This window comes from Saccostrea echinata, unplaced genomic scaffold (assembly GCF_033153115.1).
Source record: "Saccostrea echinata isolate AGI-Se365-2 ecotype Australia unplaced genomic scaffold, CSIRO_AGI_Sech_v1 ptg000009l, whole genome shotgun sequence".
Classification (NCBI taxonomy): Eukaryota; Metazoa; Mollusca; class Bivalvia; order Ostreida; family Ostreidae; genus Saccostrea; species Saccostrea echinata.
Genome location: NW_026889758.1, coordinates 29,580,928 through 29,601,362, shown reverse-complemented (window position 1 = coordinate 29,601,362; position 20,435 = coordinate 29,580,928). Strand labels below are relative to the sequence as shown.

General features: G+C 32.9%; 2 protein-coding genes across 2 annotated transcripts in view; one reads left to right on the top strand and one right to left on the bottom strand.

The window, feature by feature from the left end:
* Positions 1-3,895: 3,895 nt before the first annotated feature.
* LOC133183568 (sorting nexin-24-like) lies at positions 3,896-7,878 on the bottom strand. Its single transcript, XM_061318508.1, has 6 exons — positions 7,815-7,878; positions 7,381-7,470; positions 7,158-7,262; positions 6,392-6,471; positions 4,986-5,077; positions 3,896-4,242 (listed from the first exon to the last, which is right to left on the bottom strand). The coding sequence occupies exons 1-6, from the start codon at positions 7,875-7,877 to the stop codon at positions 4,166-4,168; spliced, it is 507 nt and encodes a 168-aa protein (XP_061174492.1). The 5' UTR covers position 7,878; the 3' UTR covers positions 3,896-4,165.
* Positions 7,879-8,920: 1,042 nt separating this feature from the next.
* The window catches only part of LOC133182187 (ras GTPase-activating protein 1-like), a 28,546-nt gene continuing 17,031 nt past the window's right edge, over positions 8,921-20,435 (top strand). Inside the window, exons 1-6 of the mRNA XM_061316932.1 lie at positions 8,921-9,117; positions 18,846-18,995; positions 19,171-19,306; positions 19,507-19,695; positions 19,839-19,923; positions 20,261-20,408. Coding sequence (XP_061172916.1) covers positions 8,951-9,117; positions 18,846-18,995; positions 19,171-19,306; positions 19,507-19,695; positions 19,839-19,923; positions 20,261-20,408 — 875 coding nt within the window. The 5' untranslated portion in view covers positions 8,921-8,950. The remainder of the gene's footprint in view (positions 9,118-18,845; positions 18,996-19,170; positions 19,307-19,506; positions 19,696-19,838; positions 19,924-20,260; positions 20,409-20,435) is intronic.

Below are 20,435 nucleotides of genomic sequence, written 5' to 3'. Positions count from 1 at the left end.
AAGGTCAAAAGGTCAAATATGGTGGTACCCAAAGAAAGGTCTTGTCACAAGGAATACACATGTGAAGTATGAAAGCCCTAGCACCAATTGTTCAAAAGTTATGGCCAAGGTTAAAGTTGGGAAAAATTTTGCAAAACTGGGTCAAACTCCAAGGTCAAGGTCAAAAGGTCAAATATGGTGGTACCCAAAGTAAGGTCTTGTCTCAAGGAATACACATATGAAATATGAAAGCCATAGATCCAACCAATCAAATGTTATGGGCAATGTTAAAGTTTTTGCGGACAAACAGACAGACGGACGGACAGGGCAAAAAATATATACCCCCGAATCTTTGATACGGGGGCATAAAAAATAATCATGGGACCAAATAAACTGTTATTCTATATTAAAAAGACTCATTAAAAATGTGACAAAGAAAAAGTTTAATTTCACTTCACATAATCAATTATTTGACCTTCCTACACTCACAAAAAATGTCATTTTTCAGGCATTAAAATTAAACAACCAAGAAAATTATTTGAAGTCTTAAACTTTTGCTGAATCTAAACAAATTAATCAAAGTAATCTTATACATTCAGAGAAGAAAATCAAATATAATCAATATCCTAAATGATAACTATTTATGGTTAGTATATGGGTGTTACTTACCTACTTAATTTTCAGGGAGAAACCTATTACTCAGTTTAGCATTGTAGCCCAAGGTCTGGCTTGAAAATTCTCCTTATCAAAAATTTAACTGTTTGAAGAAAAAAAATTATGTTCAGAATTTTTATATTATTGCAGACAATGAAGTCCAGACCTTTTGAAATCTTAGCTGGAACTTAATTCATGCATGGGCTGTTTTTCATCTCTTTTTTGGCAATTGTATTCTGATAAAGGTGTATAATTTTCAATAGGCTACATGTATGTATAAATTTTAATCTTTTTTTTCTTATGTCAAAGTTTATTAATTCATCTTATGCATTCAATGTTGTGTATTTGCCCCAATAAGCACCAATGAGCTGCTGAGTATAGGCCTATTTTTTGTGAATATTTTTGGGATTAGGCCCTCTTGAAAATCAAAGTACAGGAAGTACTTAGAGCTGATCTTTCATTGTCAATAGTCTTTTGCATTCTATTCAAAGTTTCTACGAAATGATTTTTATGGCCCCGTATTGAAGATTCGGGGGTATATAGTTTTTGCCCTGTCCATCCATCTGTCTGTTTGTCCACAAAAACTTTAACATTGCTCATTACTTCTGATTGGTTGGAACTATGGCTTTCATATTTCACATGTGTATTCCTTTGACACCATCATATTTGAACTTTTGACCTTGACCTTGGAGTTTGACAGTTTTACAAAATTTTACCCAACTTAACCTTTGCCATGACTTTTGAACAGTTGGTGCTAGGGCTTTTATACTTCACATATGTTATCCTTGTTACAAGGCCTTCCATTGGATACCAACAACATTGACCCTTTGACCTTGACCTTGGAGTTTGACCTACTTTTGGAAAACTTTAACCTTGGCCATAACTTTTGAATGATTGGTGCTAGGGATTTCATTATTCACATGTGTATTCCTTGTGACAAGACCTCCCTTAAGAAACCAACAATTGTAGCCCATTAACCTTGACCTTGGAGTCTGACCTACTTCTGAAAAACTTTAATCTTGGCTGTGAAACGTAAACTGTTTTTGTAAACAGGGCACGAGCTCTGTTATGGGTGTGCTCAATTTGTTAAACTCTGCACACATCACTGAGCATGGACTGACAATACTGGTCAGTTGGTTTTGTTATCTTACATTTCTACTCTGAATTTTCTGGATTATAGTTTGAATATATTTCATTAATACACAACAAAAATTTCACTTTTCTTAAGTATTAAGGATAAAGTTTGCTTCATGAAAGTGCTAGGATGTATCAATCAAACGCATCCTGAAATTTGTAATTTCAATAATTTCCATATAAAATAAGTTTTTTTATTCTATTTCCATTTGCTATAGCAACATATAAGTCATGGGATTATACCGAAAACTTGAGAAACTATTAACTTCAAATCTGTGTCCAAGCACCTTTAGCCTTTACCATGTCTTTTCAATGGTTGCTGCTAGGGCTTTCATATTTCACAGGTAAATTCCTTGGGACAAGACCTTACTTTGGGTACCAACATATTTGATTTGCATTTGAGAAAGTTTAACCTTCGCTATAAGTTGCCATATGGGGGCATCAGTGTTTCACAACCACATCTTGTTTTTTTTTTGTTTATAGATAGACTGAGGAAAATATGTTCTTTGCGGTTGTTAGCTTCTCCTTCTATGTATCACAACAAGCATTTTCCTGGCTTATAACCCAGAACATTTTTGGACCAAATATTACAGACATTAATTGTATTTTTAGATATGAGAAAATACATTTTTTATTATTAATGCACTTCTGGAAGTATCCTCTGAGCAAACTTAATATGCAGTTAGATAAATCACCCAGCTCACTCAGAAAGAAAACAGAATTCAGTGAAACATTACAAGGGTTCAAAAAGGATTACATGTACAGGGCTGTCCCTAGAATTAAAATAGCAGGGGATATCAAAAAAGTAGAGGGCGGTCTGGGGTTCCTCCCTTAACATGGGGTTGACGGGGAATACCAATGTATGTTTTGATGAAAATATATGAACAGTTTCTTCTAACCTGTTCTAAATGCAAAATAATAGTGAGGTCAAGGTCATAGAGAAGGTCAAGATCAGAAAAATTGATATAGTTGAAAAGTTCTCACCAATTTGTATCTCTGTATGAAGTTTGAGAAAATAGATAAATGTAAAATGAAGGAAGAGTGGTGTCAGGGTCAGGGTCAGAATAATTATGACACAGTTGAATAGCTCCCAACAATATGTATCAGTGTATGAGTTATGATAAAAAATATCTTGAATAGTTACTTTGAACCAGAGCTAAACACAAAACAGGGAAGAGTGAGGTCAATATCACAGAGAAGGTCAAGATTAAATAATTATAACACAGTTGAACAGCTCCCGATGATAAGTATCAGTGTATGAGTTTTTGATAAAAATATCTTGAATAGTTACTTTGAAACTGAGCTTAACAAAAAATAAGGAATAGTGAGGCCATGGTCTCGATGACGGTCAAAAAAATGATGGCACAGTTCATTGGTCAATATACATCATGAATTTTGGTTAAAATATCTTGAATAATTTTTTTTAAACTGCACTAATTGAAAAGTGTGATGGATGGACAGACAGAAGGAAGAAAGGATGGAAGGACAGAGGACAGAAATTTGTAATTTTTCACATTAAGTGCATTTTCATAATTGCACTTAGCTCCAATTACAATAACTTATTTTTCCTTGAGAAAACAAATGAGCTCCAATTACAATAACTTATTTTTCCTTGAGAAAACAAATAAGTTATGTACAGAATTTCATGTATTTATTCTAGTTCAACTGATATGCATCATATCTAGGTAAAATGTTAAAGATGATTGCACATTTTTATTATATGCAAGGATTCTGAAAATAGCTGCAGAATTCAAATAGATATAATTCAAGTACATTGCACAAATACATTATACATTGAAAGAACATACAATTTATTGAATTACCTGTTCAAGTAACTTTAGTTGTGCCTAATTTATAGTTTTTTCTTAATTAAAATAGAAAATGAATATTAAAAACATAATTGATTTTAAATCTAATCTCTATGCATGTATCAAATGCAAACAATACTAGGATAAAAGACATACATGCACTTCAGTGCAAATATGGAAGTGGCTTCAAAAGGATTTTTTCATCTTCTAGACATTATCACACCAACATTTGTTTCTTTAAATTAAATATACAGATTAATATGTTTACATGACTATTTTATTTGAATGCATAATAAAAAAAAATTAAAAATAAAATATGAGACATATCCTCACTGACTATAACAATGTATGTGATAAAAAGAAAAATAAAGCATAAAACTCAAGCTCATAGTAAAAGTACAGGGAAAAATACTAGTACTTTCATTAGCTATTATATTAAAATAAAAAAGTTGGAATGCCAATTATTACTCTTAAAAGAGTAAATAAACCACTTCAAATGGTGAAAATCCATTTTGTTGGAGTGTAAAATCATTATACTGCTGCACTGGTGATTTGTAAGGCTGACTAGTATGCTTTTATTACAGCTTTTATCACCGTGCCACAAGATCTTCCACATTGTTGTACAAGGCTGCCAGAACCCCAGCACTCACAATATCCCAGGACCCATCTGCAATCAAACATTTTTTTAAAAATGTTGTAATGGCAAGCAATTTTTGGATTTTATCTCCCTTCTGCTACTTCAATCTACAAATCTATCAGTAAAATTTAACAATTCATTGACTATTTTAAAATACATGTATAAAATCAACACATTATAAGCATACTACAGGTATGAAGTAAAAATAGTCATCAGAATGAAAATATTTGTACTAATGATCACACTAAAGGAATTTTTGAATGGATAATTCAGCATTTCCCTTTATTTGAAAATTCAGATTGTTCAAATTTCTTTGTTACCTACTGAATTAAAAGGACTGGATTAGTTATAGATTAAGAAAATTATATGTCTGCTGTTTGAAATACTTTAAAATTATAATCTAGATAATGCTTACAAAGTAAGACTGATTTGTGTATGATCTTCATGGCCGTAGGAACCGGGGGGCACAGGGAGGGGGGTGCCCCCCCCCCCCAATAATTTTACCGATAAATAGAATACTATAGAAAACATAGCTACTATATGCTTGTGCCCCCTCAAAATAACGTCTGATGACCTTTTTTTTTTTTTTTTTTTGCTTGTCAAGGAATTTTGGTAGTTGATAGTGCCCCCCCCCCCCAACTGAAAATATATGTTTGTGCCCCCTCAAAGTGAAATTGCTTCCTAGGGGCCTGATCTTGCATATGAGTATCTATTGTTATAGTTATTTAAACCACTTCATATATGTTCCACTTTTCATGAAACAATTGTCATACTTCTATTGTTGTCCTGTAGATAAGCCTCAGGGGCAAAGGCAATCAGGGGCTGATGTGTTGTCCTGTTATTGGAGTCAATCTGGTCTAGTGAACTGAAATGTATTACAAGTGATTAAATACAGTGGGGAAAATTTACAGCTTTAGAAAAAGAGGTCTCTTAAAGTACTAAAGTAAATCTTTGAACCTTTCTTTCTTTGTTAATATGTTCTGTCTATTCTCATTCCCAGTTTACAAATCAATGTTTTGCATGCAATACGTTCTGCAGGAGAATACAATATTGTAATTAGACAGGAAAAAATGTGATGGACAAGGATTTGAACACGGGCCCCCTAAATCACTAGTCAGCTTCTCCTGAATCACTAGTCAGCTTCTCTACCAACTGAGCTATCTGGTCACCTGAGATCAAACTTGTCTGACCTCCACATTCCTCCCTTTCTCAAGGTCTTAGCCCCCAAAGATACCAACCCAGGCTCTTTCCTAGCAGGTCCTTCACCTGTCATATCCTGGTCACTTCACACAATGTAACCAGAGAGGAGAAAAATGTGACGAACCAGACCAGGGCTGGGATTCATAAAACTTCTTAGTATATTCTTAAGTTTAAAAAATCACTTAAGTTTTATATTTTATACTTAAGTTCCCTAAGTATTACTTAAATTTGGTAGAAATACTTAAGTGTAATTCATAAACATATTTAGTGCTTAAGTATTGACTTAAAGTTAAGTGTCCTCAGGAGGTGTCTTAAGTAGATAAGAAATACTTAAGTTTTCTTAAAAATAATGCTTTACAGAAGACATTTTACTCTTTCAGTAAGAAACCATGCTATTACATCCAACTAGAAACTTGTTTTGACTTTGAGATGTTTATCAACTGGTAAGATGCAGTGTTGTGCAATGTTGATGACAAAGTTGTATCACTATCAGTTGTGATGTAATACACATGAAACTAAATACCTCTATCACAAAAGAGTGCGATTTTTGTTCGGGTAATTGTGTGCATGCATTGCTAGGGTGACCTAACTTAAGTGCTCTAATTTTCTCAGAATTAAACTTAGCTAAGAATTGCACTTAGAATTTATATGAATATGACTTAAGAATTTTTTCTTAGCTAAGAATTTTTTTATACTTAAGTGTGAAACTTAGCACAAATCTTAAGTATGTTTATGAATCCCAGCCCAGGATTCAAACTCAGGCCCCTGTATCACTAGTCAGGTGCTCTACTAACTGAGCTATCTGCCACCTGTGATTGAGCCTGTCTCACCACCACACAGTTAACATTTAAAGACATGCTATTTAATTATCCCATCATTCGTATGTTCTGTCTAAAAAACAAAGAGATGCATCTCATGAAAGAAAAAAATAACTTTTTCAACTTCATATTCTTAGAAACACAAAATCTAAACAACTCACTCTTGGCTTCCATATATGTACTGCTCCACATTTAGAAAATGAAGAAGAACTTTGGGGATCTTGTCTGTTAACACCACTCCCTGAAAAAAATTCATCTTTGCATTTCAATCCATTTGTAAATGTAGTTAATACAATAAGAAAGAATGTACATGTATGTCCAAACATAATATACAAACATTAGGGCTGGTTATTGGCTAGAGATTTTGTATTGCAATATACTGCAATATTTCTAACTGTATTGTGATAGGTATTGCAATATTTTCAATGAAAATTTAAATGGTACTTTTTTTATTTAATTAACCTCCATTTACATACAGAATGTACATAACTTTGATAAATGACCAAGAAAAAAATATCTTGTTGATTAAGTTACAGTAATGCATCGAAATACACCCATTGCAACAGTTTAGCCTTACTATTTGGCATGATCGCAAATGTTTCTGACAATTTATACTTCATATTTCATTACAGAAATCCGAGTCCAAGCATTTTGCCGGTATATCGGTACTACAAAAATGTATTGCAATACAATATTTTTTTGTCATTATACCATAATATACCGGAATATGGGTATTAATGGCCAGGCTTAACAAACATATTTACTTTTTCTACATGTATAGTTTTTGAGTCAACCTTCCACAAAATATTGCTTATTTTACAATGACCTCCATCCTTCCCACCCCCATATACAGTGGTATTCTAAAAATACATGAATTTATTGATGCCATAAGTATCAGATTTAAAACAGTTCCAAATGGAAACTCACTTGTAAGTATGTCTGTAATGCCAGTCTTCTTTGCTCTAGAACTTTATAGCTAAATTTCATCATTTTCTTTGGGGGAAATTCTGGTGTTTTCATCTGTTTCTTAAGCTGAAGAAAGCAAATAGGAAGGTTGCTGTTAGTGGATCATGTATTTTGTAGATGTACATAGATGAAAACAAACTATTTCTGTAGTTATATAGATATTAGGGTACTTACATGGACTTACCTGTTTATGTAGCAACTCAAATTCTGAGTACCTCTTTTGAACACTGATGATTTTTCCAGTGGCAATGATACATACTTCAGTGGTGTAAACCTTTGAAAAACATATTTATGTCTTCAAAATTTATACTAAAAAATACTTACAACAATTAATATACTACCAGATTTAACAAAAAAAGTTACAAGTATAAGATTATCCTAAGAATATTATTTAAGCGGTAAGATTAATGTGAAGTCTTGTCAGCTGGGTAACCTTGCTCTGAGTTGAGTCTATATGAATGGTATGGTACATTTACATGTACAAGTCAACTGGATGTATGCATGTGGGCGTTTACCTCAACTTTCCACTTGCTCATAAAAATGAAAGCTTATTTCTTATCATCTATTGTAAGCATATATGTATATTTGTATATATTCACGGAATCAGATTAAAATTACCGTGTAGGAATCATTGTTGTCTTCAACAACTTTATGATAAGAAGGGATTGACACTCGTATCATATTATTTTTTCCAAAACAATGATTTGTATCTCGACCCCGAGTTATTTATTTTTTATTGTTCGATCCCGAAACTAAATTGTCGAATGCAAAATGCTCAATGCACTGGAGAAACATGTTAGTATAGAATGTGTTGCCACTGTTCGAAACAAACACAATTCTGACAGCAGCATTTAATATTTTTATTATGAATCTTGAATATTTATTTTGAATTTGTTTAGCAGATTTTTATAAGTACTATATATAATTGTATGATGGTGAATAAATTGAAAAGGGGTTTGGTTTTTAACCTTTATTTTAAAGAATAAAAAGAATAATTTAAAATGTATAAGAAAGAATAATAAATAAAAGACTCAATAATTATATGAAATAAATCATACAAATAATAATACATAAATAAATAAATTTAGCATTTATTCTATCTGATTATATAATATTCTGAATATGTATGAAAATTTCATTTCGTCTTTGTATATTATTATATCAGACAGGGACCTATATATATAAGTCCCTGAATATTTTATATATATATATATGTTATTATTATACATTATATGATTTGCAATCAGGGGAAGATTCAGGATTTCTTTAGGTGGCCTTAGGGGAAAAAAGAAGCACGTGTTAATTATGTTAATATATGGCTGAGTTAGATCTGTGTGCTAAACTTTAGGTTCGGATTATTTCTCCTGATTTTAAGCACACTTTTTCATCCACTTACACGTCATAGCATAGTTATTTATTTTTATTTTAGTTATCATAAATGCAATAAATATATATTTAGATCTATCAGTTTAATTATTTTATCAGTTTTGATTGAAGAATTTAAGTTCTTTTCATTATTAAAACTATTTTTTAAAATGAATGCATAATGTTTAACGTATGTTTAAATGCATACTGATACGTAAATTTATGAATGGGTTTAATTAATTTCATTGAAAAGGTCCATTCATAAATACGGTATTGTCCATTGATAAATCCCTTGGACGTCATTCATAAAGTAACTAAAAATATGGCGGGAACTTTTTTTAACCAATCAGCTGCATCATCTTACTTCATCACGCACATGCGGAAAGAAAATGGCCGACAACAACAGTGCAGTGGTGTCTGCAGTGCCGAATGTCGGGCAAATGGCAGAAGACACGGGTACCACGGACCCAGGGGACGATGACGATCCTTTATCTGAGAATCAGGACCACGCAGAGGAGACGATGTTTATAAACCAGACAGCCCCGCCTGAAAATCAGTGCGTATCTCTTCGGTTGTTTACAGTTTTAACTCGGTCAGCGATTTTCTGCTGTCCGTTTTTAGTTGTCGATTACACTCTGATTTGCCTAGGAGTGCTAGTGAAAATTTACAAAGGAATTGTTGCAATAAAACCTATTCATACATTTAAACGTAGGGCCTATGATTTTTTATGTTTTAATGATTGTAGCTAGTGTGTTTCAAAATCTTTCAGTAATTTTTTTTTTCCACACAATTGTCAAACCTGATTAAATTTTTAAAAAAATGTAAATACCTACATTATATTAAATACATAGCTGTTGACACTTATGCAGGCAAACATTTTTATTCACTATAATATGCATGCAGTTCTGCATTTCGCATTAAAGGATATGTACAGGTAGTATATTAATAACTTAATAGCATGATGTTTAGAAAAAGTATTTCAGGTTTTGAAGTACACATTAAATGTTCAGTCGGCCAGTTGCAAAATTATTATTATAGAATTCTATATTATAAGATATTTGACACAACTCTAGGTCCATTACCAAGTATTTACTTAAAGACCTCTGAGACATTAATGATGCAAGCACTAGCTGTACTATTACAACAAGTCATTTCAAACAGGCTACTGCTTTAGTTTTTTTTTATATATATACCATGTAGCAGAATTTTTTTTAACTAGTCCTTGCCATACATGAAAACTTTGATGAAAATGTCTTTGGGTGATATTTGCATGTAGTGTCTCAGAAAATGTGATTAGTGAAAGGGAAGTTAAACATCATGCACACAGGTACTTGTGCTCTAATTATATTTTCAGAGAAACTCAAGATATATTTTAATTATCTTCAAAAATTCACTTTTTAAAACCCACATCACCATGGGATCAAATCAAGGTAAGAGGTAATCTTTTTGATGGAATGTTGTAAGTGTTTGGTTGATTAAGTATTATTGGTGTGGCCTTAAAAAATGTCCTAGACAAATGTGATAAAACTGTGTTTGAGGTATTTGACAATTTCACTATGCATAAACAGACAGACAAAAACCAACCATAAAGCACTTTTGTTTGTTTCTGTTTTTATCCCCTTCCCCAGAACATTTCTTGCAATGACAGGATCAGTCTTATACCCCTGATGGTTAGGTTTCCAGCTACTGTCTGCTCTTCTTCTTAGGCACAACCAACTCTATTCCTTCTCAGCTGCCAAAGCCATGGCACTGACTACTCTCTTCCTTGTCCTTCCACTCATTACCAGTGCTGCCTTTATCCTCCAACTTGATCCTAACTCTTGTGCCCCCACTTCCACTGGGAAGTTCCATGACTGCCATCCGGCTTGCCTGTAATCAGTCACCAGTTTTTCATATTTTACAATTTTTTGTTTTTGAGCCTTGATCCTGACATTGAGTCTCCCAAAGTACTGTCAGTTTTATCACCACCAGTTTCTTCATGCTCTCAGATATTAGTTGGATATCCAGTCATTTTGTGGTTTCTACTGTTTATGGAAATTTTAGCTTTCTCTCCAGATTTGGCTTTTAGTTTCTGATCTCTGGCCATGCTCAGTATACCATCTATGCACTTTATGGTGGTCCCAGCTGTCTGCATCAGTTACTTTCTAGTTGTATCCTGACAGTTTGTAAGGCACCAGGTTCTTTTACTTTTGGACCATTGGAGTCCTTGAGGGGTCATTAGGAGGCAAGCCTTCCCAGTTTTGAATTCCTGTCCCATTGATGTGAGAGGTAAGTGTAGCCTGGTGGTCTTGCTGTAAAATTCCGTCTATGCTGGTTGACTTTCCTTTTTGATGCCCTTTACAATTTATATGACAATGTTGTTAAGCATTAGTGAGCAAATTACTCTGGGTAGGAGTTCATGTGGAAGATCAGTAGCTTAAATTTCCTGGGCAGCCTGCCTTGTCTATGTTGACCAGTCTCTCTGTTGTAACCAGTTCTGGTCATATGCTGTTGTTGACATTCTGCAGGTATTTTCGTACCATTTGCATAAGCATTTGATGGGGTTTTCAATGATTGATGGTATCTCTTTGCCCTGAATCTTCAGAGTAAATCTTTGGGTAATCTGCCTGTTCTTAACAATCAGACATCTTGATTTTGGAGGCTTGAACTTCATTTGGTCCCATGTGGCTGTTTCCTCCATGGCTTTCTCTACCCATCTCACATGTATGATCACTGTTGTGGTAATGGTCAAATCATCCATGTAGCCACTGCTTTGGGCCTGTCTGATATTTACCTTGTTCATGAATCCTCTTGTCTCTCCTCTCCCTGCCTCAATCAACAGATTCATGAAAAATATGAACAGGACTACAGATACAGTACATCCTGTAACTAGGCCTTTCTCAAGCTGCTGTCAAGATGCTAATTGTTATGTAGTCTCCCACTCTAAATCTGAGATTAAGTACTAATTAAGTACTAGTCGTCCTCCGGGATTGAGGTGATCTCCTCTGGTATATGGTCATGCTCAACTTTCAATGAATTTATATGAAACCATACCATAGATGTTCACCAGATCCAACCAGAAAACTGTGACGCTTAGACTCTTTTTGCATTCTTGAATAACTGTGGGATGACACTGGTGTGTTTTATACATCCTGGGAACCCTGGTATACCCCTTTCTACATTTAGTATCTACATATCTGTTTTCCACTAGGACATCATCCTTCTCAAAAGCACTGTGAAGGTTTTGCCTTCCACTGAGAGGAGTGATATGGTTTTGAGCTGTTTATTCTCTACAGTGCTCTCCTTTTCTGGTACAATGTAACCATCTTCTATTTAGCCAGCATGTTTGTACATGGTGTTTCCTTCAGGTGATTCTCATTAGTCTTCATAGCCAATTAAAAGGTTTGTGGAACTTCTTGTAGACCTTGTATGTCATACTGTTTGATCCATGTGCTTATCCAGATAGTGCTGTCCTTTATACTACTTAATTTCTTTTTGTGTTGGTTCTAGGGCTGTGTCAGTATATCGAATATACAATACGTATCGATTTTCAGGAATGTATCTTATCGAAAAAATGACTTCCAATACGTATCGGACAGGCAGTTTTCCTTATAATTCTGTAAAAAAGTTGGGAATTTCAGTTACCAAAGATTATTTTTAACTGTTTTGAATTAAAACTGGTCAATAATGAAACAAACGTCAAGGAGATAGCACATCTTAAATAACTATTACAAAATACATAGACAACTATATTTTAACATGTTATGTTAGACTCACCCAGTTTTTATCAAATTTATGCATTAAATGTCATTTACAAGACATTTGTGAAAGACTTAATAAATAATCCAATATATCGCATATCGCTTTAAAAAATATTGTTTCATATCGTATCGAAATATTTTGCTCAATACACAGCCCTAGTTGGTTCCTTAATCTAAAGGATGAAATATATTATGTTTAAAAAAGTAAGAATTTTCACATTTTTTATTTTCATGTATAATGTATAGCAAATATTGACAATTGAAAAATTATCAAATATTACCGGTAGTCATTAACATTTATAGTTTTAGCTTACCAGTATCTCAATTCTTAGATATCTTAGATGTTGAACAAATTGTACATAGACAATTATTTCTTAGTTGTTGTTTTTTTTTTTACCTTATTATAATAAAACTAAACACATGATTAATTGAAAGTATTCTAATGAGACCATCTTTAAAGTTATGTTTGTTTGCCCTTTCCAGACTCATGGTAAAGGAATTGGGTCTGTAGGTAGGTGGGAAAATATTTTTTTCCTAGAAAATTGCAACATGCATTTTGACAGGATGAGAAAATTCAGGAATAAAAAGAGAAAAAAAAATATCATTTCCTGCAGGTTAAAAAAAGTTTCGAGTCAGGCCATTTTCAGCCAATAGGTAGAGAGAGGGCAAACAAACAATTTTTTAGAGATGGCCTGAAGTTATGTTTAAATTTTATTCGTCAGTCGTGAAAATTATTTGTACATATAGATTTCATTTAGTCAAAGGTAATTTGAATAAAAAATCATCATTTGATGTCTTTTTTCCTGAATACATTTAAATAAAAGTTGGGTAGTTGGTAATAATTTCCCTGTAAATGATTTACTATGAATGTAAATCTAAGTACATGTATATGATAAGTAAAGATGTTAAAGTAAACCATGCTAGGGAATGGCAATGTTATCCAATGGTAAATGCTATGAGAATTTGATACTCAGGTATGGCACAAGAATTATATACTTAGAAAATGGTATAAATTTGTGTGTTAGCAATAGTGTGGTTTATTTTGTATGATAAGCATACTTTGTTTATAAACCCAGTATTCAAATTTAAAAGGGGTCAATTATCATTGAAGAGATTTTAAGGCATTTGGCTTGAAAATGTGGTAAAGTTCATGAAATTTTGCTGAAATTTTTCTTCTTTTTTATGAATTTTATATTGTACAATGTTCGCATATTATTTTGTTACAATATATCATTGATAGATGTTTAAATGATAAAATTAATAAGGAAATTAGAGTAAAGGTTACTTGTGTATAAACCTTGGATTATTGATAATGCTATTGAGAATGGAATAGGAAAATGTTTTCACTTTTTAAAAAGTAAAACCTTTTCCTGTTTCTAGATTTTGTGAAAGGAATGCAAATGAACATTAAAAATCTGTTCAATCTGTCATGGTACATGCATACATTACCAGTAAGTGTGGTATACTTAAAACAATGCCACATGTAACTTCCTTCTTTATGTCAGCTGAATTAGATATTCCAGATCATTTTCAATAGAATTATTACAGGACTAAAAGAGAAAAAAATGTATAAAATGAAGACTAATATTCATTTTTTTCTATATTCATTTTTTTCTCCTTCAGATATTAAGATCAGAAGAGACGTTCCTTGAATATATGATTTTATATCTTAATCTTTGTAATCTACCAAAAATATTTATACTTATTATTATCTTGTAATTTCTGAAATATTTTCAAAATTTCTGAAAAAGTATAAACACCAAAAATTGTGATATAAGCAATTCAAATGAAATCCAACAGGATTATATCCATATCATCAGGTATCTTGCACAAACGCCTGGTAATGCATGTCATTTTTGGGTGAAGAAACTTATTAAAGTATCAATATGTCAATCACAAGTTCTTGGGAAAATTTATATATTATTGAGGAATGTCTTGTCTGACCTTGTATCACATGCTAATTATACACATTTGTAGAAGGATGAGGTTTTTAGGCTGTGTTTTTCATGTTTTGTTTTTTTAACTTAAAGTATCTGATTGAGATGTTGACTTTCAAACATTGATCTATATACAGGTTTAAGACTTCCATACATTTGATCTACATACAGGCTTACACTTTATATGCTACCTTTGTAGCATATTGCATGAATTGTAAGATTTTCACCATCTCGCTACATCAAAAGCTTTGATAAAGCAGTCAGCCATTCCAACAGAGTACAAACTCCCACACCCTTTCTCCACAAATGCTTCTTTTTATCATTTTATATATAGATAAGACATTATCAGATTCAGTGAGTATGATTTTGGGTAATATTGATTCACTATGGCAGGTATCCTCTAGTTCTGTGTGGGAATAATATGTAGAGCTCATTCTTTGGGGATGAACACTGGTGTATAGCACTTCTTTATATCAAGAAAAAATAATTAGCATTTAGGACTTGTTAATCATAAAAAACCTCAGGTATTAATGTCATTGAAAGAAAAGTGTACCTTTTCTTTTTAGTTCCTTTGAACAATTCTAAAGTGCATTAACCTGCCCTTTTGTCTGTGAATGAAGTACATGTCACATCTTTTTTTGAAGAAGAGGAATATAAAACCCTTTCTTCTTCAATATATAAAGGGCTTTGAATGAAAAAAAAAGTTTCATTATTTGATTATTAATATGTCTTGAGTTTCCCACCTGTATATCAGGTGTTTATTTAGTATTTATGCTGTATATAAAATTCCCTGCCTATTGTTTCATCTTAAAGTAGCAAGTAGGTCAGAAGTGTACCTCACAAGTATGCAGGCAAAGGCTTGAATATTTAAAAAAAAAAATATTCAAACTCATTTCTAATTTTCAGTGATTGTTAAAAAAAATTGTGCTATATATTTATAGTTGAAAAGTAGGCGTTTTTTGTTTCCTTATGGGAAATATTAAAAATGTAACTTCCCGAAGAGATGATAGAAGTTAAAGGTTTTTCTCGCCCACTCACTCAGGCATGATGGTGCTCTGTTGGATGTGATCACATACAAACACGCACAATAAATTAGCCAACTGTAGGGTAGGAAAAGGGGAAGGTTGGTAGAACTCTACATATTACATGTCAACAGGCTTGACGTGATATTACATGGAGAGAGATAGAGTACATCTAGTATTGTCTTCATTACGTGCTCTCTGTGCATTAATTTAAAACAGACTCTGAACAGTTATAATTTACAGACTTGTTTAAGAGAGTTTATAATTCTTAATCAGATGAAATACTTCCTGTCCAGACTTAAAGTAATTAGACATATATATAAATTGTTTCCTCTTTGTAAACAATTGGGGGAATATGTCTGAATTATTTGTATTTTCTCAGGGGGAAAGAAATATTTAAAAAATATTCTGTTTGTTAATGTGAAAATTTTCTTAGAATGTCAGAATTCAATTGATTTGTAATATATATTGATTAGCATATGTTGATTAAAGTGAAAAAATTGCTTAAACTTTTTTTAAAATAACATGAATGCTTATTGTCATTTTCTGTCATTTACTCTGGTACATTATGTGAAATGTGTTCAGACCACAGGAAGCATCATTGATTTGTAAATTCTATGCTAAATGCAAACTACTGTTTGTTGATATTTGAGATGTCTTGCTTCAATTTGATTATATTTACATGCACATCTTTGATCTGAAATCATTATGGCTGATAATTTTCTCTGTGCCGTAGATCCTTAACAATGTGTGATAATATTTTGATATTTCCTAGATTTCCTCAGTCCTAGATCATTGTGTCTAAAAGCTTCTTTTTGACTCATATCTAGGTCATTAAAGTCTGATATCATCTTGGATATATTAAATTTTTGGTCATTGAAGTTGATATTGTCTAATATTTGTATTTCTTTAGATGCTTTATATTCTAGATCATTTTCTCAGGTGTCCTAAATTTATGATCTAAGCCAGTGTATGTGCTGTTTGCATGGTCATACTGTAATTCACTTATTCATTGGAACATTAATTTTGCATTATTATATAAAAGATCATTGTTTCATTCTCTCATATAATTGTATTCTGAAAGATTATATACAAAAGTAACCAAAATTCATGAAAATTTTGCCTAGCTATTGAAGACCAATTAACTTTCTCACAAAAATAAGACCTCATCAAAATTTGGTGATGTACAGAGGTGCCTTGTACTGCTTCTAACTTAGCTATATACTCTAGTTTTCTCAGATACATCTCACCAACTCTGATCTCTATCCAATGAAAGCTTTGTCATTATACTCCCCAGAGACAAAAGTTTGGGGCAGGGTATATAGGAACTGTTCATCAATCTGTCAGTATTTCTGTCTTTGCAGTTGTGTCCAGGCCAAAACTTGGTAATGGAGAAACACTGAAAGCTCAATTCAAAGATTGCTAAGGATATGTCATAACCTTGACCCAAGGTCTTTTGAGCAAGTTCAAGATTACTGGAAGAAGAAGTGTATAATTTGTGTCCGGTCCATAATTTTCTAATGAAACATATTGGAAGCTCATACTTCACACAAAATTTACTTATGACCTGGGGATATGTCATAACCTTTTGCCAAGATCATTTGGGCAAGTTAAAGGTAATTTCAGAAAAATGTATAATTCCTGACCTGGCCATATCTTGTAATACAGAAACATTGGAAGCTCATTCTTCATATAAAGATTGCTGATGACTGGAGAGTTTTTCATGTCTGGTAATTTAGGCTCTTCAGAAAAAAACTCCAGAAAAAGTGTAATTTGAATATGGTGTAACATTGGAAGTTCATACTTCAAAGATTCCTTATGAGCAGCTGATATGTCAGGACTGATTCTTTGACTCTTTTTGACTCTTGAATACCAGGAATATGTCAATGTATGTTGGCAGTCCCAACCACTTTTTCCTTTTTTTTACTCTCGTTATCTTGAATCCTTGGATATTTGAGGTTTAATCTTGGTCACGTTGAGTTTGAGATAACAAGGTTTGACTGTAGTTGCAAATAATTGTCTATACCTCACTTTTCCTGTCATCCTGATTGTATGTCTATGATTTTTGTAGAAAAAGTTAAGTTTTAACAATTTGTGACCACTTCATTAAGACCAGATTTTCTGGTTTATCATGTCATCCCATGCATGTATAATATTTTAAACAAATGCTGTTGTGTAAAAATAATCACTTGAAGATGATCACAAGTGGTTGATAATATTAATCATTAATAGGCAATGGATTTTTCAAAAGATAGCAGATTGAAGTGCTGGCTATTTTTATCTCATCCTACGCCCCCACACTGTATAACCTGATGCATTATTTAGTGATCTCAGCTTGAGGAGTTTGTCATAATTATTAAACAGATATTAATATTCTGTAGAGTCCTTGTAAAATCAGTTTACAGATCATAAATTCAAAGAAGATCTATTATTTTGACTACAAAATTATTCCTCTCGTTCAGAATATTGCTTTTAATAACGGAGAGGGGATGGTTAAAATTGATAACAGGATGCATTGGTAAATTGATTTATTTTACTTAGTCCCTTGTAATCACTGACAACATGCCCATTTCTGGGTATTAATAAGTGACTAAAACCATATTCCTTCACCAGACAGGCACTCCCTAATTCAAAACATCTCTGATGAAATTCGAAATTCTAATTTAGGGATTTGGGTAAGGCAGTATAGAAAAAAAAGGAGAGTTTAGTACTAAATTAATAAGAGGTGACACTTTATTAAATTTTGTTGATAAGGGGTAATGGTGGATGAAATCTGGGGAGGGGGGCTAGGCTGGAGACTTACAATTGGAGGATAGAGTGGGTATATAAGCATCGAAGATGTCACCAATCTCAGTTCAGAGTTTCCGGCGCCCACAGAAGGTGCACTCTATACCATTACAACAGTGTGCAATATAGATTTTACAAAGCACAAGGAATCATTCGTTAACACTCGCTACGCCTACGTATTTCCAGTGTTTATATAGCCATTTTAACAAAGTTATCCCATAGGAGCCTTACCACCCACTGTTTTTCCTGGTCTTATCAAACTTAAATTGACCTACATACATTTAATTAAGAGTGATTTGTACCTATTTCAATCAATATATCAAAATTCCATCCCTAAAGTTAAATGCATGTTATGAAATAAATTTGGTTATGAGTATATTATGATTAATTTTATAAATCATGATCTATAAATGAAATTCAGGTTCCGGTACAAAATGCTTGCATGTGCCAAGGGGCCTGCCAGAACAAAGATGACGGTTGTCTGATAAATGGTTCTAATATTTTAACAATTAGTTTAGAGTTGAGTTTACAAATGATGAACTTTTTGAGAGGTCCTGTGCTGAAGTGAGCCATAATTCTTTCATACTGCTTCATACTCTGTGTAACTGTGTCACTTGCTTGAACTTAAGGCCTTAAACTGAAGCATGTATGTCTATATGGAAGATTATACTAAAAAGATATGCAAGATTCCTTCCCAAAAACAAGAGGAGCAAAGGTTTTTCTGAAATTCGTCTGTTTATGCCTGCCTGGATCATTTGAATTAAGGAGTTATTTCTAACGTGACATTTGATTTTGCAGATGGTATCATGGCCGACTGGGTCGTCAGGCAGCGGAGGACAGACTTCGTACTGCGGGAGAGTCGGGAAGTTACCTGGTGAGGGAGAGTGAGAGAAACAAAGGATCCTATGTTCTCTCCTACCTGGGGAAGAATGGACTTACACACTTTAAGTATGTCAGAATTGTACCATATTATAAAAGAAATGTTCACATGAATAGAAATTTAGGCTAGGTGTAAGCTAAAAAAAAAAATGCATGTCTCACTATGTTGAAGGACAATTTTTTAAAATTTTGAATTAAATTCAATTAGAATTATTTTGTTTAAAGACTAATGTGATTATTGCAGGATTTCAGCAATTTGTGGTGATTACTACATTGGCGGGCGGCGTTTTGACAGTCTGTCTCTGTTAGTGGGTTATTACACTTCCTGTTCATACCTTCTCAAAGGGGAACAACTCAAGTATCCTGTCTCCCCACCAGAAGTAAGTTTTCAGTTTTAGAGTGATAACTGGGAATAAACACTGAAAGCTATAGGCAATGGCTTTCAGTGGACTCAGGAATAAGTTTTATCAATCTCCTACTATTAGAATTAAGTTAGTAGTTGTTCCGGAAAATGTAAGACTGAAAAAAAAATAAGGTTTCGGCCAAAGGATTATTCTAATGATTCTGTGAATTTTTTCAGCCTGTTGATGACAGAAGAAAAGTTGTGGCAGTGTTGTCATTTTCCAAAATGCCAGAAACGGATGAGCTGAGTTTTGAGAAAGGAGATGTGTTCATTGTATTAAATGAGATGGGAGATGGATGGCTTTGGGTTAAGTCATTAAGGACAAATGAAGATGGCCAAATCCACGAAGCACTTGTTGATGATTTGGTAAGGCAAGGAAAAATCATTTTAATGGTATTGTGATACTCATTTGACTTGAAAAATGGTAGAGATTAGTATTTTTTAAAAATGCTTAAAGAAAATGCTATTTGCAAAGCTTTGACAAACTGGACAATTTTGTTTTTTGGTAGAGTGACAGTGTGGAACCAGTTCAGGGTCTGCCATACTTCCATGATAGCATAACAAAGGAACAGGCGGTGGAAAAACTCAAAGAAGGTAATAACTCTTGATATTGTCATGGAGTATCACACCAGCTGAAAAATAATGGAAGGGCATTTATAGGTTTTATTTTTTGTTTGTTTTTTAGAATGTGAAGAGTCATAATTTCTCAAAGGTTCAAAAAATAATAACACTAATTTTAACAAGCAACAATCCTTTCTAAATGAGATTTATATAATTTATTCCCAATACCAGAAGATATGTAAATTATTGCTCAAAGGAATATCTGAATTGTTAGTTGGTCGGAGATTGGAATGGTTTTACATAGTATACTTAAACTTTAATATCTTTAATAAATTATGTAATTCCAATCAATCCTCTCAATTTGTTTCAGCTGGCCAAGGGAGTTTTCTTGTCAGACCAAGTGAAAATTCACCCGGGAACTATTCATTGTTTGTGTTATGTGATAAGGTGGTGCAACGATTCCGAATAGAAAAACAAGGAAAACAATTATTTCTAATGGGTGGGAGATATTTTGAAAGGTAATTTCATTAAAAGTTTCTGTTGCA

Bases quoted from the DNA above. Each gene is read 5' to 3' on its own strand.
- LOC133183568 (XM_061318508.1), bottom strand. From the start codon at position 7,877: ATGATACGAGTGTCAATCCCTTCTTATCATAAAGTTGTTGAAGACAAC. The intron at 7,471-7,814 runs GTAATTTTAATC...TGTTTTTCAAAG, and splicing joins ACAACAATGATTCCTACACG to GTTTACACCACTGAAGTATG. The intron at 6,472-7,157 runs GTGAGTTTCCAT...AATTTTTTTCAG, and splicing joins CATTACAGACATACTTACAA to GGAGTGGTGTTAACAGACAA.